This window comes from Cynoglossus semilaevis, chromosome 13, assembly GCF_000523025.1.
Source record: "Cynoglossus semilaevis isolate Cse_v1.0 chromosome 13, Cse_v1.0, whole genome shotgun sequence".
NCBI classification, from domain to species: domain Eukaryota; kingdom Metazoa; phylum Chordata; class Actinopteri; order Pleuronectiformes; family Cynoglossidae; genus Cynoglossus; species Cynoglossus semilaevis.
Window position 1 is genome coordinate 6129864 of NC_024319.1, and position 18070 is coordinate 6147933.

Here is an 18070-nt window from a genome sequence, read left to right on the forward strand (position 1 = left end):
TTTTTGGGATTTTTTCACGATGGTAAAAATTGTGAAAAAATTTAAATGCTCTAATTTGATGATAAACATCCAGGAAAGGATAACATTTTGAAAAATAATTTTACAAACTGTTTCGTCATTTTTTTTAGTGTTTGACGAAGTGTACATTTTGACAGAAAATTTTATTTTAAAAATGTGAAACCATGTTCTCTAAATACCCTAGTTTTTTTAGAAACAAGTACAAAAAGATAAAAATTTGAAAAATATTTATATAAAAATGTCATCAAAATGTTTTAGTTTTTTTACCAAAAAATTCAAAGCATATTCAAAGCTTAATTTCCTATCCTGAAACCTTCTGGACTCTTGTCCACCACTACCCCCTTTCAAATGTGATTTCTTTTAAAGAAAGAATTCAAAGTATTTTTTACTTTTTTAAAAATTTTTGCTTTTACATTCATGATTGAGCTTATTCACAGCTTTCTTTAGCAGAAATCTAATATTGTTGTGTTGTTTTTTTATGATCAAATCTGGTTCTTTTCAAAACAACATACATGTTTATTTATGTTGTATTTTAATCATTTCAGTTGTACAAAATCAACAAGCTGTATAGTAATATATACAATCCATGTTTACTTTGTCATAAAATATTGTGTATTTCATACACACTTGTTCGAATATACTATACAGCAAGTATTTACAAAACCTTTGTCATTATAAAACCACACCACTACTGTTTATGTGCACAACATTTGATATTAGTGATGGGGAATCTTTTTTTTTTTAGAAAATTGTTAGAGAAATTACAGTGAGTCACCAGTGACCCACATTTAGAGGCTTCAGTCCTTGTTTGGGACCAGGTCAGAGTAAACAGCCTTGCCTGGTATTTTGATGCAAAACCTAATTTAAATGATGTTAATTACCAATTAAATAATAATAATAATCATCTGAGAGACGACTGAGGTGCAAAAAACTCTCACACTATCTGAGTATTTTGTCATCATAAACCATGCTGAGTCTAATGCAACAGGGTTAAATGTTCTTTGTCTACAATAGTACAAACTTATGCCTTACTGAGGAGACATGCCAGACGCTGTGACTTCACACCTCACTACTACATGACCTGTAGGTCTGGAAGAGCACGTACAAACCAGTCTCTGTGAGTGAGTGTCCGTTTTCGTCATCTAATCTCCTCACAGTGAAAGAATCAACTCATCCTCAAGTGTTAAGTGCTTCATTTTGCAACAAAGATGGCATTGATTTGTCCACAGTAACTTCCCTCTGCAGATCATAAACCTATTTACTGTGGACACAAGTTAAAACGCATTATTAAAATTCTGATTTTTTTTTTTTTTTCCTTTTGTATCCAGTCTGAGGAGAAAACAAAACGATATCCTCTGTCCAAACTCTAACACAACTTTCGGATATGATGTGGGTCAACTGCAGTGAGTCTCTGACCTATACAGTCATACCAGTGTATTCCAGCTCTGATAGCTGCCACACAGCATTGTCCTGAGGGCAGTTACTGTGACAAGCACAGGTCAGGATGACCATGACTGGTCTCCTGATGGTTTTACCGTTGGTGCACTGGAACTCTACCATGGCAGTTTTGGTCCTGTGGGGGGTGCAGCAACGACCATCTATGCAGGAGCCACAGTAACGGGTTTTGTAGGCTTGAACACTGGTGCAGTTCTTGTAAGCGAGGTGTATGGCATCGTTGGTTCTCACTATCCTCTGGCACTTAGTGCCTCTCTACAGGGAGAGAAAGAGCTTTTAAAGTATGGGTGTAGCACTATATATATATATATATATATATATACATATATATATATTTATATAGAGAGAGAGAGAGAGAGAGTTAACAGCTGTGAGTGGAATTGACCAATCAAATATAAAGCAATGGTGAACAGGATCTGTTTAAAAAAGTTTGTTTCTTTCTTCATTTAGTTTAGTACTTCACGCCATGCTTTAATTTTAAAGGAAGGTTAAGAATCTGTTTGAATATCACAATTTTGTCTTTACCACATAGAAGTACTGCAAAGTAAGAATGATTTATGGTGGTTTTATTTTGATTTTCAGGTCAGCGTTTTTTTTTCTCAGTCATCAAATATGAAAAATACCAGTAAAGCCCTTAACAATTAAGACAACGTTTCTTCAAAATAAAAGCATAAGCGAATGCAACACAATTAAACTAACATGAAAAAATCATACAGTTAGGCCATTTAGTAATTATTATTTTTAGTAGTTGTCTGGGCATTTGTTTTCCTCTAAATTTGCATTTTTATAGAAACTCTCTTCACTCTGGAAGTACCTTTGTTGAAGTCTGTGTCTCCTGCAGCTGTTCCTGCAGTCCCTCACAGGGTCTGATCATACACAGCCGACTCTGCTTCACCATCTCACACCGACGATTCTTGTTGGTCACCCTGGTGGACACCCCCATGCCGCAAGTTTGGGAGCAGGCGCCCCATTCAGTGGTCTGCTCAACGCAGTTGAGGCTGGGGTCCCAGGTGTCGAAACTCACTGTCTCTTCCTGACGATAGGCTGAAGAAACGGTATAGGTGAGAGCAGAAGAAGAAGTGAGTCCTGCACCTTTAACCTCAGCAGCTCAGAGAAATGTACATAACCTTTTAACACTGTCTCACACTGGAGTGACATAGACATCAAACAGAGTCAAGCTAGGAGCAGAGCAGTTGGGAATTTCCTGAAAGGAATAAACCATTAACTCAAAGAAATGTTTTTGTTCGTCTTTAGGAATATTATTCTTGTAGCACAAAATATATCCAGTTTGTGTCGGGAAAATATTTCTAGTCTTAAAGCCTAGCCTAAAGTTAAACAAACTAGAATAAGAAGCAGCTTTTCCTTCAACGTTGGTTTAAAGGTGCAAAACATATTGCAATTTTTTATTATTTTATTTTATTAATTTCATTAAAAAAACAAATTTTAAACACATTTGCTATCAGTTTAACATCTTCAACAGCTCTGCTGAGGCTTGGAATCAAACTACCAACCCTGCAATCAAAAGCTCCTGCTACCATTAGGCTTTTGACAAAATGTAAGATAATTAATACAATTGTTTCATCTAAACTGCATCTATAACACCCCTACAGGGAATGCGTTGGAACTACAAGTGTCAAGCTTGTTGATACATGTTTCGTCTTAGTCTTATTTCAGTCTCGACCGTCCGTCCACTCACCAGCCATGGCGAATCCACCCAGTGCACTGGCCTCAGCCTGGGGCTCACACACCCATTTCTCACAGCACTCCCCAGGAACCTGCACCTTCCGTGGCATGGGACAGTCAGGTCCGGGCAGCATTACATCCAAGTTGCAGCGTGGCAGACAGCCGATCTGTCCGTCCCTACACACACACTGGTACTTGCAGCTGGGAAAGAAGACCTGGCCGTCCTGGTAGACTGAACCGTCCAACACACAGACTTGTCCTTTATGAGCTGGGGAAAAGGAATGAAAAATAACCAGTCTCAGATGTTTGGATTTAATGTAACAGAGACGAGCTGTGCTGTATGGACAACACACACACCTGCGCAGACGCCCGTCCTCTTGTGCACGTCGGCCTTGTAGTCACACTGCAGTCCTTTGCGTGTGTCACAGGGGTTCAGTTCAGAGCAGACTTGTCCTTTCTGACGTGCACAAACGAGGCAACAGGCGCAGTCATCCAGGATGAGGGGGACACCGGGGACACACACCGGGGGTTCTTTAGGGCACTGGCATCTCCGAGGACAGGCCTGGGACAAGACTGATGCAAAAACCTGGGAGAAAAGAAGGATCTGTTTTAGATTGTAGACAAAAGAACCATTTTGAGATTTATTTAAATGTTGTCAATTCTGTGTAATACTTTTCAAATAAATAAATATCCAAGATTTTCATGCTTACCTGTGCTGTTAAAAAGGTCAAAAATACCACCATCCTTGAAGAACTGGACATCTTTATGCTTAAGAAATGACAACAAAAAATATTTGAGAATTAAAAAAAAAGAAAAAACAAAATTGTCGAGTTGTCTTTAAAAGATCTAAGTTCAGGGTGAAGCTCCCTCCTCTGTGGCTGTGCTGAAGCAGAAGGTTGTACTGTCTTTGTCCTTGTGGCTCAGGACTGAGGAGATGTTGAGCTTATATAAAGGAGCTGACCTCCTGACACCATGACGACAAACCTGGAGGAATGTAGGAGCGACGGGCCACCGTGTCGGAGGAGGACGGAAGACACGCTTTACTGCGAGTCCCTGATCTGTTTGTGGAGGGGGGTGAATATTTATAATTATTTTTTACATTTTGTTGATATTTTTATTTAGACTATTCCTATAAATATGGTAAAAATTAACTTAATTCTCTGGATACTGAATCTTTTCTATTTGATGTCTGATGTTTGACCTCCTTTATTACCACTGAAGCCTGCTGCTGACCCTGAAACCTCTCATCCTCTAGCCCCACCTGGGAGGTCAGAGTGGAAAAAGAAGCCACTATTCCCAGGGGATTTGGTTCTGCCTCCTAAAATAGGAACACACACACACACATCTGGTCGGTGGTCACATGTGTTTAGGTTCCAGATCTGAGACAGAAGGTCAGCGGAACTGTGAAGAAGGGAGCAGAACACAGAAGATCGATGAGTTTTATTTCAATCGTAAAAAGGTCTGTGGTTTTTTAGGTGTAGGATTTACTCACTCAGCCGATTATTCCTGGCCTCACACACAAAGTCTTTAGGAATTCCTAGAATTGTGGGATAAACGCAGCAGCTACAGAGCTACGCAGCAGCAGGAGACAAAAAGGAAAATTAGATACTGTAAAAAAAAAGCCTAGAAAAAAGGAAAATTAGATACTGTAAAAAAGCCTAGAAAAAAAAGCTAGAGTGGACACTTCAGTCACTGGAGGTCTGTGGTAGAAACAGCGCCCCCTGAAATTTTAGGGTTTTATACACGCAAAAACAAGGAGGGCATCTTCTATGTTACTGTCATGACAACCAAACCCAGTTGTCCTGACTTCAATTTGTCAGCTCCTTGTAAATGGCCTCCGTTCTCCTGTGGTAGGAGGCGAGTGTCTAAACTGAGGCTCTGACACAGTGGTCTGTAAACACAGTCACAGCAAACGGCAGCTCTCTCACTGTGCTGATGTTACTGTTGGATTCTGCTTCAGAATTTAAAGCTTTTGACCAAAGTGGTCGGGCCACACAGGGGCTGCTGCCTGGGAGAGGTCTCCACTATCATTTAGTCACAGCTAACAGCCAACACAGACCATTTAACCCTGGTTTTAAACACTTGGACACAGCAACAGCTGAGGTCAACAGTCTGGGAGGGACAGTGGGTCAAAGAGACAGCGTCAAGTCTGTCCTGTGTCTTCATTTTTTATATTAACACAGAGGGAGATATTAACTTTTTTTTGGTATAAAGATAATTATTTTTTTAAGATGTTAATTTCTTAATCATTTGTCGGGTTACCCAAACTTTTTGACTCTTGGGCCACAATTGGTCCTAAAATAGAACAGGGGAGGCGGGGTCAGGAGCAGAGAGATGGAGTGTTCGTGTGAACTAAGATAAATGACATGTAAAAGTCATGCATAAAGGCTAAAATGCTAAATTCATTTTCTGCGCCATCTATTGGGGAAACGTGAGTATTGCAGGGAAAAGGCAGAAGTATAATTGGTATCATTTAGAAAAGTTTGGCGGGCTGGATTAAAAAGCCGAATGGGCTGCATCCGGCCCTCGACCCTTAGTTTGGCCATGCCTGTTTTAGACTAGCTTTTAAAGGATTTTTTAAGTTGTTTTGTTTTTTAATTACAGTCATTATCTGAAGCTATTCTAAAGTAATTGAATATATTTCAACTTTTAAAATCAGCTTTTTAAAAATTACCCTTAAATTCTACATCCACAGAGTACTGCTGGTAAAAGTATCTGTGAGAAATACAAACTTATTCCAATGACCTCACGCCTCCTGGTTCAAAAATACCACAGTAAACCCAAGATTTAGTTTTCTATTCTAGACCTGTGACTCCCCGTTGATTTCCCTCGGCTTCTTTAATGATCTATGTAACCAGTGCTGCAGATGTTGCTTCATGGATTTTATATTTCACTGGGAGACAATCTCAGGTTCTGGTCAGATTTGAGGCCTTGAAAGGGTCGGAAACGGTGGCCTCAGTGAGTAGGGGTCAAACTTTGTAGTAGTTTAAAAAAAAAAGTTTTGTTCTGTTAACATCACTCATTCTTTGTCATCTCTCTCTAAACCATTTCATCAGTTTATTTTATTCACCCCACAAAGTGGATTGTCTTCAGTTTTCTTGCCAGGTCGCAAGTGTGTGTGTGTGTGTGGAACAGCCTGGGAGGCCACCACAAATCTCTCACTCCCTGTTTATTTGCTGTCCACTCAAGTACGTGAGCTGGAGACCAGGACAGAGACATGTGTGTGTCCTCAGGTGGGTGGCAGTGGACGACTGCGATATCTGGCTTCCCCCAATAAAACGTGGAGTTTGGAAAAATCTCAGGATGCATCACAAGAGGATACATGCCTGAGTTTATGTGGAAGAGAAGGGAATGGGAATGACTGAAGGAGCACAGAGTGGACAAATTCAGGTTGACAAATGTTGTACATGTAGTCGGTTTTAGTCCTGAAACACAAATGTCCACAGCCTGGACAAGCAACAACTTTTACTATTTTGTAATGAAGTGTCTACATTCTGAGCTCCAAACAAACTGAAATTGTGTTCAACTACAAAAAAAAAAAAAAAAAAAAAAAAAAAATCACAATCAATTATTGTGAAGGCTAGGCTACATCTCAATTCATTTGATATAATATGTTGTAACTGTTGTTTCCAAAGTGAGGGGCGGAACCCCCTCCCCTCCCACTTCTAACTTTGTAACCTAACTGCAGGGGGAGCACAGTAAATCAATAACTTTAACTAATAGCAACTAAATAATTCCAGTATGTCTCCGTTGATCCACAGTCAGTGAACTGCATGTTATTTATTTCTTCAATGGGATTTGAAATAATAATAAAAAATCAGATAAATGAAATATATTTCAGTTGAGATTTTGAAGCATAAGACACACAAATCAGTGTACCACACACGCAGACACACACACATCAGAGTGTTAGGGTCTGTAACCACAGATCATCTGTGTCTGTTCCATGAACATCTTTGTTTTAATATCACCTCGGCTGAAGACCTAAACACATGGCTGCTGGAAAGTTTAATAATAAAACCATCAGGCAGCAGATTCCAGATGTTTCCTGAAAATGTTTTTTTTTTTTTTTTACCAATAAAGTTGTCACTAAATGTCTTAATAAGAAAAAAAAAGTTTTTTCCACTACATTTAAATTATTTCTCACTTTCAATAATTTCATATTAGTTCAGATTTCAAAAGATGAACTGAGCATTTTGTGTCAGGCCACTGGTTTTCATGACTGACCTGTAGAGGTGCAGGTGTACACGCTGGTGTTTGTCCACTGCCTCCGTCAGTCCAGTTTCTAAAGAGAGTGGCGTAAAGTTAGAAACCTGCGTCACACTTTGTAAACTTCATGACTGTTAGTTTTGCAGTATTTACCAAAGAGCATCATAAAACCTTCACCTGTGTGTACACGCAGACTGCAAACTGGTATTTAGGTGTGTGTGTATATATACGTACATATATATTGTTTATATATTGTAACTGCTATTTTCTAGGTTTTAATAATTTATTTTCTTGTTTAATCGGGCTGAATAACATGGGCATACAGTATTTTGCTAAACTCTTCCATGCTAACCTTAAGTTTAATTTAAGTCAGTTTCAATACTTTGTGGATATTGTTAATTATTTTTTACCTTGTTCTACTGAATTAGAGTTAACAGTCAGTTAAAGTCAATCACCAGCATTTATCTCAAGCATCAGTTGAAATTCAGGTACTTTTACAGTTTTGCAAAAGTTAAATTTTAAGTCATTGTCATTGGTTCTGATGAAATAATAAAACAAGAGTCTCTCATTTTAACAAAAAAAAAAATATTTTGAAATTGTATGAGTGATATTAAATCTAAGACACTTGGTGTATTAGATCAACGAAACTGTTGTTTGAAGTTCTTTGGAAAATAGAAATGTAAAGTTTTTTTAATATATATAATTATGTCGTAGTTTTACTTACATAAGAGTAAAACCTGTGTCTGTTGTAAAGATCACTGAGATGCTCTGCTCACACCATGGTAACTGCTGACCCTGTCAAATCCATACCGTGTGAATTGTGTTTAGTTTAACTTACACGTTTCCTCGGGTCCACACAGCAGCGACATTTCAGGGACGTGGACGTCAGCTCTCACCTAGGAGAAGGACAGAAACGCCAACTCAAACTCAAAGAAGGGCCGGGTAATCTTTAAGGGTAAGAATTTACAGCACCTTGTTATTCGTTGTTGACTCGGTCGTCAATGTTTGCAGACAGAGAAGAAAAGACCACACGGAGGTCACTGCTGTGTCTTTTACATCAGCAAATTCTTGCAGAAATATTTTCATTCTATTTCGGCTGCTAACGGAAAAATCGATTGTCCCGACCTTAATTTTGTGCTAAAATAAGATTAGACGTATTTTTTTTTCTATGAACACAGTCCAATTAATAAAAGTTGATTTATAACAAATAATTATATATTAAAGTTAAAATATGAATATACACAATTCAATTAGGTAGAGAATTCAAAACCATATAGTTTAACAGTAGTTTAACATAAAATGCATGGCGTCATGTTGCCATCATGTGGACATTTCTGATACTACACAAGAGATTTAAAGTCGTCTTCAGATGGCTGTCGTGATTAAACAGTGTAAACAAAGGATAATGTATAAAAAGGACATTATTTAGACATTATGTTTATCTTGTCGATTTTCTCAAATTTGAACGGCAATACCGCCAAACGTCCAACAGAGGGTACTCTTTGCATTAAAAATTTTAATCAGGCTGCTCCTCAAGTCTGAGTATTTATTTTTAGATAGTAGTTTCACTGAAAAATTTCTTCTTCCTTGTTTTCTTCTTTCTTTTAAAATCCATCTCCAATGTCTTCATCACTTCATTCTCCATTTCTTCTTCTTTTACATCTAACTTCATCTATTGCTTCTTTTTCTGTTTCTTTTATCCCTATAGTTTTTCTTCTTGTCGTGTTTACAGCTTCATCTTCATCAGAGAGGCTGCAGGTGAAACACCTGTTAATGTGACAGCAGTGGAACAAACAGCAGCTAATGAATGGCTTTAACTGGGTCATTATTGAATTGTGTCTGACCTCTGTCTAACCTGTTTAGGAGACGGACAAGTGGTTTACAGCTCCTGCCACATCACTGCTGAATGAAGAGGAAAGATTCAGTTGAACACAGATGTTTTGACCTTCATATACTGTATGTATACACACACACACACACGCACGCACGCACACACACGTACACACACCCATACACACACGTACACACACACACGTACACACGTACACACACACACACACACACACACACACACACACACGCACACACAGTACATATATATATCAATCTTTGAGCATGTGTTCAATTCCCAGACCAGGGTGGGAATCCCAGGTAAGAGTGGGCTAGACTGTGAACAAGTGGGCCAGACCAGACAAGTTAAAGGTGTGAGTGTGATGAAACCAGTGAGTTGTAAAATTCAGTTAAATACCACATTTATTTTACCACAACATACAGATATGCCACATTATTTTAACTCTCATTTTACTCACAACAGTCTAATAAATCCCATAATAAACCACCATGACTGTGAACCATGCACGTTTGGACTACATACAACACAACAACCTTCAACACAGGATCTTAAAAAAAGGCAGAATGATCAGCAGGTCTCAGCAAACTGAAGTGAACATTGGAAAGAATTCTGTTAATAATGGTCACCTTGACTGAGGTTAGGGTTTGACTCCCAGACACAGCGCTAACTCATTTCTCTGAATCTTTCCGTCCTTGTTGACGTCACAGTGACGCAGCATAATCTCCCTCAGCTTGTCCAGCTCTGGACCACTGATGCTGGGCTGAGGAGGAGACAGGACAGAGGACAACAGAGATGTTTTTATGTACAGCAGCAGCACGGAGAAAATATATCTACTCTATATGTCTACGGCAGAGTTTTAGGGTCATATTGAGGATAAAAACACCTAAAATGACAAGATTAAAGTTGTAATATCATAAAGTTGGATTTGAATTATGAGTCATAAAAAACAAAGGTGTGATGTTAGCCAAAGCTTGTTGTATGTTTATGAGAATAATTGTGCAAGTTTACAAAAATGAAATTAGACATTTCTAGGATTCAAGTCATAAACGTATGAGAAAAAAGTCATACATTTATAATATAAGGTTGTGATAGTTAGGTTATCTAACTTTATCTTTGCAATTTATTTTTCAATCTTTCATTTATGAATAAACAAAAGAAAGGCAGAAAGAGTAAAATGTAAATCATGTGATCCTCCAAGTCAATATGGTCTCTGCTCACACAGAAGGTTGATAAACCGCAGGAATAGCTCCATCATGTCTTTGACAAACCCATCCACTTCAGGGCCCTCCAGTTCTCCTGTCTTGTTCTAAAATAAAACAGAAGCAACAGAATGTGAAAAACAAAATCACGTATTGATCCTTTCAATCTATTACATTTATTAGGCAGTGTTGTTCCTAAAATAGACCAAGATCCTGGTTCAAAACATGATCAATAAATGTGACAACTCATATTAACTGTTGTGAGTGTAACATGAAGAACATGTAAACATTTTATCAAATTAAATTATACTAACCAGATGTGACACAGACAGGAAGGACGAGAACTGTTTGTCCTGTCACACTGCTGAATATTAATGCTTTTTGGCGGCAGAATTCCCTTGTTAATTTATTTAACGGCAGCTCCTTCAAACCCTTTCTCGGTTTATTCTCAGCTGTGTTGATTTACTAGATGTGAAGGTGTTGTTGCAATACTTTAAACATGAAAAACCTGGTCCAATAAAATATCACCTGACAATGACATGATGCTAAATCTTGTCATATCTGTCGGCAAAGACTGGGGGGCCGTAGAACTGGAGGACCTGATCCTCACTGCACCGAGGACGTGATGTGAAAACACGGTTTCTGTTAATCAGTGTCATTAAAGCTAATGGAGGTATTTAGACTCAGACACACGTGTTCTTCTGCAGACGAATGTAAATGAATGTCAGGTGTAATCGTGTAGCTGCTGTGGTTCAGAAGGAGAATCGGGTTATCGTCTAACCAAGTGATTAAAGCGTTGGTTCCCAACCCTTTTTTGGCTTATGATCCATTTTGAAATCACTCGATGTTTTTATTTGCTGCATTTAGTTTGAACTCAATTTATATGCATGAAGGTTAAAGATTACAGTTGTTTGAGATTATAATAATTAATTAATCCTATTTTTTTAATTAGTTGTAATATTATTTTTATCAGTAATTTCTTTTAATAAATTACTAGACCTTTTAAGGAGACCCCACATGGGGTCCCAACCCCAAGGTTGAAATACACTGGGTTAGAGTTTTGATCCTTAAAGTTCTGTTTTCTCTTATCTACTGACCTCTACAGGTCTGCAGGTAGAAGACAGAATAAGCCATGCTAACAGATGAATGTTGGGTAAATACCCATCAATGGAGTCCAAAGGAAAGACTAATTACAGCACCATCCATCTACAGGGTGGAGATAATCTCATCCACTGTATTTGACAGACGATGGATCCTGACTGTGATGAGTCAGCAGTACTCACAAGATCGTAGTGGTTGAAGATCTTCTCGAAATCCTTCTTGCGTTCCTCTTTACTGGAGGCCTTGGAGAAATTAGAAAACTTAATGACAACTAACTGACTGAGGCAGTGTCATTCATACTGTGATGTCACTGAAACACTTACATCCAGCTTGAACTGGAGGAGGAAATTATCTTCGAGAAACAAAATCCTGAGGGAGAAGAAAAAAAAAAGGATTTTTAGAGATTATTTTATATGAAAAATAATAAATGTTGTTCCAATTCCTTGGTGGAATTTATCTTTAAAGAGCTTCACACACTGACGTCATTCAGGATTCACATATAAATACAAGGTAAAGTGGCTTCGAAGCAGGGATTAAACAACAGAATTTAACCCAGGTTATTATTTTTCTATCATATTTTTATTATAAGAAAACATTCCACGCCAAAAGAGAATTCACTTATGAATGTCCATCAATCACAACAATTTAATCAAATACCTGGCCATGTCGTTTAAATCCAGACGACCGTCCTTGTTTTTGTCAAAGACTTGCATCTGCAAAAAGAACGAAAGGAAATAGAACTGAATTCAGAAGCACAACGATAACACGTCTGGGTGAATCCCTGTCTCACCACCTGTGACTATGGACCTAGGTTATGACTGAACCTGAGTTACTGCTGAACAAATATCTTTTTAAATTAAATATTAAGAGATTTTTCCAACTTTTTCACTTTTTTTTGGTCTCCAAGAAAAATGTCCTGTTTCTGTTTCTCTCCGTCCGTGCACAAAAATAAAAGACAAAAACATCACAATTATGAAATAGGCTTATATTTACAAAGAAATCTCAAACAAGTTTCATTACTTAAAAGGGTTCAGTCCCCTCGTCTATGGTCTTTACTGTTTGTATTTGGCCAAAGTACTAACTGAATGATCAGCATACCTAGCAGCACTTCCTGTTTTATTTCATCCATCTTTGTTTACTGAACAATTGGTGTTGATTTATTTCTATAATTGCAGCACTTTAACATCAACGAGTCGTCCCGTGTTTCTTACACCTGTGTTGAAATGCTGTGTCAGTGTGAGCTGCTGTTACCATGGTGTCCGTGTACTTCTCCAGCTTCTCTGGTGACATCTGCTTTTTGTGCTGCTTCAACAGGTCTTGGAGGAAACCCTGAGAAAGAATCCGTTTTTTTCCTTTAGTCTAACAGCTAATCAGCAACAGCACAGTTGATGACAACAATTTGGTGTGTTTTTATGTGTGTTTGTTAGTGTTTGGAGGACAAAGAGTTAAGTCTGACCAAGTGTCAGTGTCTGACCTTCAGCTCCTGAACTGATATGTAGCCATTGCAGTCGACGTCGTACTTTCTCCATATCTGCATCAGAAGGAGAAAGAGGTAAACACACACACACATGCACACACACAGTGTCAATACAACGATAGGCATAAACACACAGATTTTAGTGATATATAAACACACACTGATTAAACTCTAATCCAAAGATTTAGCCTGACTCCCGGTGGATCAATCTCTCACTAACAGGTAGTTCTTCCACAGTCTTACCTTCATGAAGTCCACGCTGTTGTCCAGAGGAGCTTCTCTGCGGAACAGTAACAGGAAGTTCTCCTCTTCAGGAAGGATCATATTGGCCAACTGAAAAACATGGACCACAGACAACAGAGCCATCAGTAGATGAAGGCGACATCTCTGTCCTCTTTATTCTCAAATATTGTTCATGTTTAGCTTCTTAACATGTTTTTTTTTTTAACTCACCACTGCACACCTGTACCAGCCTGCAATTTCTGTGTGCATATGTAAACACATCAATATCAGAAGATGCATCGGCCTCTAACACACAATACTTGAACACCGAAGTATTTGGTACTTGTAGTCGTACCCATTCAAATATTAGACCCAGCTGCATCTTTGAACCGTCTGTCTGAAACACTGTCAATAATGGATGAAGCATCTCTATATTGGCTTCCTCTTTTTCTTCATCTTCTTCTGGTCTTACTCCCGTCCTTCTCTAACAACATTAGCCTTCCATTAGAAGATTGAACTTGTCCAACATCATTACTTTAAAATATAAAACTGCCACCACTGACTGATGGAGGAGAAATACAGCAGTGATGCCGACAGCAGAGAGGTCACAGACAAGGTTTTTGATCTGAAATCAACATTATATTCCCAGTGTCCTAGGGGCCACGTATAGAGACGAACAACCATTCACACTAACGTCCACACCTAGGGTGAATTTAGTGTGAATAATAAACCTAACCATTCAGCCTTTTAGACTGTAAGAGACAAAGTGAAACAGGAAAACCATCAGTTACTGCTAACATTTAGTTATATCTTAGCTAACGTCTTTGGTGACCTTTTGATTCTTATCACTTTGCTTTTGCTGTGATAGGCTGACATTTGTTATATTTCGTTTAACATTTATGGTTTTTTTTCAATACGTTTGGTTCACTCAATTATTTTGACAAACTTTGTGTTAACTTTAAAACTAGATTGTTTATTTGTGGCTATTTAAAACGTATCTAAACTAATTCTACAGCACTGTGACAGAGCAGAGTCACTTGGTTGGTTGGAACCATTTTTCACATTGAAATGAGCAGCACTTTTTATGAGAGTGAGGATAAAAGGAATTGGTAATTTGAGTATCAAACCGTGGTCCGTGGTCATCTATGGCCGGACTTCCTCTGTATCAACCACAATAGATTAGTATGTGAAACCAGACCTGGTGCAAATATGTATTGATTGTTTATGTCCCTGCTGCAGAAACAATGGACCAAGATCTCACTGCATTAAATGACTTGTTTTTTGTGTTTTTTTATTTTTTTTACAAAAATAATCATTTTACTGCATAGAACATCTAGAAAAAAAGAAATAGAAATGTTACACATTTTTTGTAATTAGATGCTTTAGAAATCCCATAATTCCAGAGTCCATAATATTTTCTATTACAGTTTTTAACGACCTTTAGTAATCCAACTTTTTACCTTAGTTCAGACACAGCCGGTCAACAGGAGATTTGATACTTTACCTCCTGGATCTGAAGTTTTCCATCAGCCGTGGCGTCGTAGGCGGACATGAATCGATGCTTCAGTTTCTGAACCTGCTCCTCCGTCACCTTCTCCTGTTTGAAGGACAGAAGAGAAAAAAAAACCTCTTACACAAACCTTAACCAGTCACCAGGAAGAGGGGTCAACACGAGGTCCCCGGTACACAGGAGATACAAACGTTTGGTGTTTCTGACTGTGTTTCTAGCTACAATAACTAATAATAATAATAATAATAATAATAAAATTATGTTTAGATACCTCTCTCATTTGTCTCCAACAGTTTAGAGAAATTTTGTTCTTAAAAGAAGAAATTATTGATGTGTTTAGACTTTTTTTGTATTCTTTTTTCAGAGTCAGAAAAGTCTGACCTTTGTCTCTAATACTGTATACAGTAGTGTTATCACATTAATACTACTTTTTACATTTAAAGTTTCTTGTCCCCAAACAACAATCAGGTCATTTTGTCAGTAACCACTTTCTCTGTTAAATTAACTCCATTTCTGAGTGTTGATTTTTCAACCACAGTAGAAAAACCATGAAACAACTATGAGCCAAAACCTTCCCTGCTGTTTGTCATGTTCAAAATATATCTGCAGCTAATCACCTGGTCTCGTCTCTTTTCATGATTCCTTAGCGACCGTACGGTAACCATAGGAACCTGCAGACCAGTGCTGAAACGATGAATCATCATTTCATTCAGGACGTCATGCACAGTCCACAGACCACCAGGTGCCAAGCCCCTGCTGTTCAAACACACACACACTTGAACCTCAGCTCTGGTACCACAGTGCCTTGATGCTAATCAGAAGTTTTTAGAAAGTAGAACTCCGTGCAGTACTGTGTCTGGGTCTTACTCTAGGACAGTTGTTACTTTTTGTATAAAGATATTTGTGTTGTATCGTTTTACTTTTAGAGTTTTTGTTGTTCTTGTTTCTGCCGGTTCTAGAATCAAGTTGTATGTCATTTTCAGATTTTTTTTTTTACCTTATTACTATTTTTTCTCCTACTGAAAAAAAATGATTAAATGTAATTGAGTCAAAGAAAAACAATTGATAGATTATTGAATTACAAAAACAGTCAACAACTGGGGCTCTCAACTTCAATATACAGTCTGTGTAAAGTACAAACACAGCCCATCTGTATGTGTGCTGTAAAGATAGGCTGAAACACTAAGACACTCTGTTATCATCAGAGCAAATGAAGCAGCAGGTCAGATACTGTTTTGTTACCGTAGTAACTGATGCAGGTTTTTAGTAAAGCAGGAAATCCAGAATGTTGAAGAGTGCTGACAAAAAAAGAAAACATCCTTTTTTGCTCTGCCTTTATTTTCCTGACTTGAATTAATGCCTGTTTGACCGGTGAAAGTTATTGAATTTAATTTTAATCTGTTCATTGAAATTAGCGGAAAAAGCACACTGCTGTTTTTTTTTTTTTTTTGTGTGCAAAGTAAGTAGTACCCCTAATAGTACTTGACAGTACTTACCCTGAGGGAAAGAACAAACAAGACAAATGGACCAACATGTGGTCAGCTGTCTTCTTGTCCATTAGTTTCCAAGGAAATAAAGGATAATAGTCTCTCTCTCTCTCTCTCTCTCTTCCTTTCATTCTCAAACACACACATATACAGGATATACCAGGTTCATACAAGCACTCTCATACATGTGTTTGACTGTCCACTGTTCATTAAAGTGACAGTTTGACACAGAACATGTGTCCAGTCAGACTGATGTGTCATTAGTGAAATCCCACACTTCCCACTCATGTCATTTCTAACCAATCAGAGCTTTTAAAACAGCATTAGGTCTAATGTTCTGCCTGACCCCCCCAAGGAGCTAACTGACCACAGTGCACTTACGGCAAATACTGTTAAAGCTGTGAACAGAGGGGTTTCTCAGTAGCTAAAATAAAATTTGGACTTATGCTTATAAAAATTAATTAACAAAAAAAAAATTTAATTTGTGGAAGGTGATGTGGTTTATCTGCAGGGACACTGCCCTCTACCTAGGAAACCTAATATTTTTTTTTTCCAGATGGATTAAAATTGTAGAAAAATTCAGTTCTTCAGTTGTTTTTTGTATCCATATAAATAATAATTAAAACTGTATCTCAAGCTTCATGGCAGTAAATACTCTATGTGCAGACACACAAAACTCTAATTAGACTCCAAAACTACTTGAATTTCATGACTGGAATTTGAGATGAAATCCAGGGAGATTAGGTGAAAATCCACCTGTTTACTCAGATCAGGCTGATCTTAGTAGAACTTTCCATTACCATCAGCTGCCCTTGTTTTCAATGCAGGGACCATTGATGAGCGTTAGTGAAGTGATTCTCGTCTCAGTCAAATCTACAGTGATTTTTAAAAAAAACAAAATCTCTTTGGTTTATAATTACCTGTGGACTCAATTTCTTCATCATGTGCCGGAAAAACTCATCAAGCTCTTTACCTTCGATGTAGCCATTATCTGTCAAAATAAAAGTTGAAAATAAACCAGTTACATTTAATGGACTTTTGTTTGGTATTTGAAAAAACAAAACAAAAGTGGTCTTACCGTCCTCATCGAAGTGTTGCCATATTTCCAGGAAACCCATTGCGTCCAGGTTATCAAATGCAGAGTCCATTTTAAATTTAGACAAAACTCAGGTTTTAACACTTAGGTCACAGAGTGTTCAGCTGCTGGTCTGGTCTGGGTGACTCTTACTGAGGACTGACCACACCTTCTGTGTGAGTGAAGGGGGTGGAGGGAGGAAGAGAGGGAGAGAGAGAGAGGGAGCAAGAGAGAAAAACGACTGCCATCTGGTGGTTAACTTCAAAAGTTCACAAGTAGCATAACGTGAAAATCCATTATGTACTATTTGTGTATGTTTGTATTTGTGTGTGTCTATTTGTTAGATAATACTCTGTATAGACAGGAACGGTATAGGAAGGAGGGGAGAAGGGGAGGACAGGACCACTGGCTGATACTGAATCGTGGGTAACACGGAAAGGTTTCACTTAGACTTAGAACTCACTACAGGAATTGCCAGAGGATTATAGAGACCTGTAAAATTACTTTAATCAGTGTTATTTGCATAAAGAAATGTCCAAGAACGGCAGGATGGACTTAACATCGTGTCAAAACAGAACATAACAACAACATACAAACATTAACCCTTGTTGTATTTGCTTTTTTATGCAGTGCAAGAAGAAAAAAAGCCCAGTCTTTTGTGATTTCTTTTTCTTTAAGGACTCATCAATATTTCAATGAAAGGAAATATGACATCACACAGAATTATATTTAACATTTATCAACACAATATACAAGTTAACAAAAAAAAAGTTTGAGACATT

The 18070-nt window shown here is 37.9% G+C and overlaps 2 protein-coding genes across 4 annotated transcripts; both read right to left on the bottom strand.

Moving 5' to 3' along the window:
• Positions 1 to 1317: 1317 nt before the first annotated feature.
• ccn3 (cellular communication network factor 3) lies at positions 1318 to 9977 on the bottom strand. 3 transcript variants are annotated; one of them, XM_025061365.1, is made up of 10 exons: positions 9844 to 9977; positions 9221 to 9264; positions 8204 to 9132; positions 7384 to 7441; positions 4649 to 4727; positions 3867 to 4557; positions 3514 to 3742; positions 3170 to 3424; positions 2288 to 2517; positions 1318 to 1728 (listed from the first exon to the last, which is right to left on the bottom strand). In XM_025061365.1, the coding sequence occupies exons 6-10, from the start codon at positions 3915 to 3917 to the stop codon at positions 1435 to 1437; spliced, it is 1059 nt and encodes a 352-aa protein (XP_024917133.1). In that variant the 5' UTR covers positions 3918 to 4557; positions 4649 to 4727; positions 7384 to 7441; positions 8204 to 9132; positions 9221 to 9264; positions 9844 to 9977; the 3' UTR covers positions 1318 to 1434. The 3 variants fall into 3 exon arrangements, with proteins under 3 accessions (XP_024917133.1, XP_024917132.1, XP_024917134.1); XM_025061364.1 differs by having other exon boundaries at positions 9221 to 9267; positions 9844 to 9868; XM_025061366.1 differs by lacking the exon at positions 9844 to 9977 and having other exon boundaries at positions 3867 to 3924; positions 4418 to 4557; positions 8204 to 9221.
• Positions 9844 to 17779, bottom strand: scgn (secretagogin, EF-hand calcium binding protein). Its single transcript, XM_025061367.1, has 11 exons — positions 17292 to 17779; positions 17134 to 17204; positions 14721 to 14813; positions 13238 to 13327; positions 12992 to 13048; positions 12769 to 12846; positions 12175 to 12230; positions 11841 to 11886; positions 11700 to 11759; positions 10438 to 10523; positions 9844 to 9966 (listed from the first exon to the last, which is right to left on the bottom strand). Exons 1-11 carry the CDS (start codon positions 17359 to 17361, stop codon positions 9855 to 9857), a joined length of 819 nt encoding a protein of 272 aa, XP_024917135.1. The 5' UTR covers positions 17362 to 17779; the 3' UTR covers positions 9844 to 9854.
• Between the last annotated feature and the right edge of the window lie 291 nt (positions 17780 to 18070).

Bases quoted from the DNA above. Each gene is read 5' to 3' on its own strand.
- scgn (XM_025061367.1), bottom strand. From the start codon at position 17,361: ATGGACTCTGCATTTGATAACCTGGACGCAATGGGTTTCCTGGAAATA. The intron at 13,328-14,720 runs GTAAAGTATCAA...CATGTTTTTCAG, and splicing joins GAAAACTTCAGATCCAGGAG to TTGGCCAATATGATCCTTCC. The intron at 12,847-12,991 runs GTCAGACACTGA...ATTCTTTCTCAG, and splicing joins TATCAGTTCAGGAGCTGAAG to GGTTTCCTCCAAGACCTGTT.
- ccn3 (XM_025061365.1), bottom strand. From the start codon at position 3,917: ATGTCCAGTTCTTCAAGGATGGTGGTATTTTTGACCTTTTTAACAGCA. The intron at 2,518-3,169 runs GTGAGTGGACGG...CCGTTTCTTCAG, and splicing joins GGGTGGATTCGCCATGGCTG to CCTATCGTCAGGAAGAGACA. The intron at 1,729-2,287 runs GTACTTCCAGAG...CTCTCCCTGTAG, and splicing joins AGACACAGACTTCAACAAAG to AGAGGCACTAAGTGCCAGAG.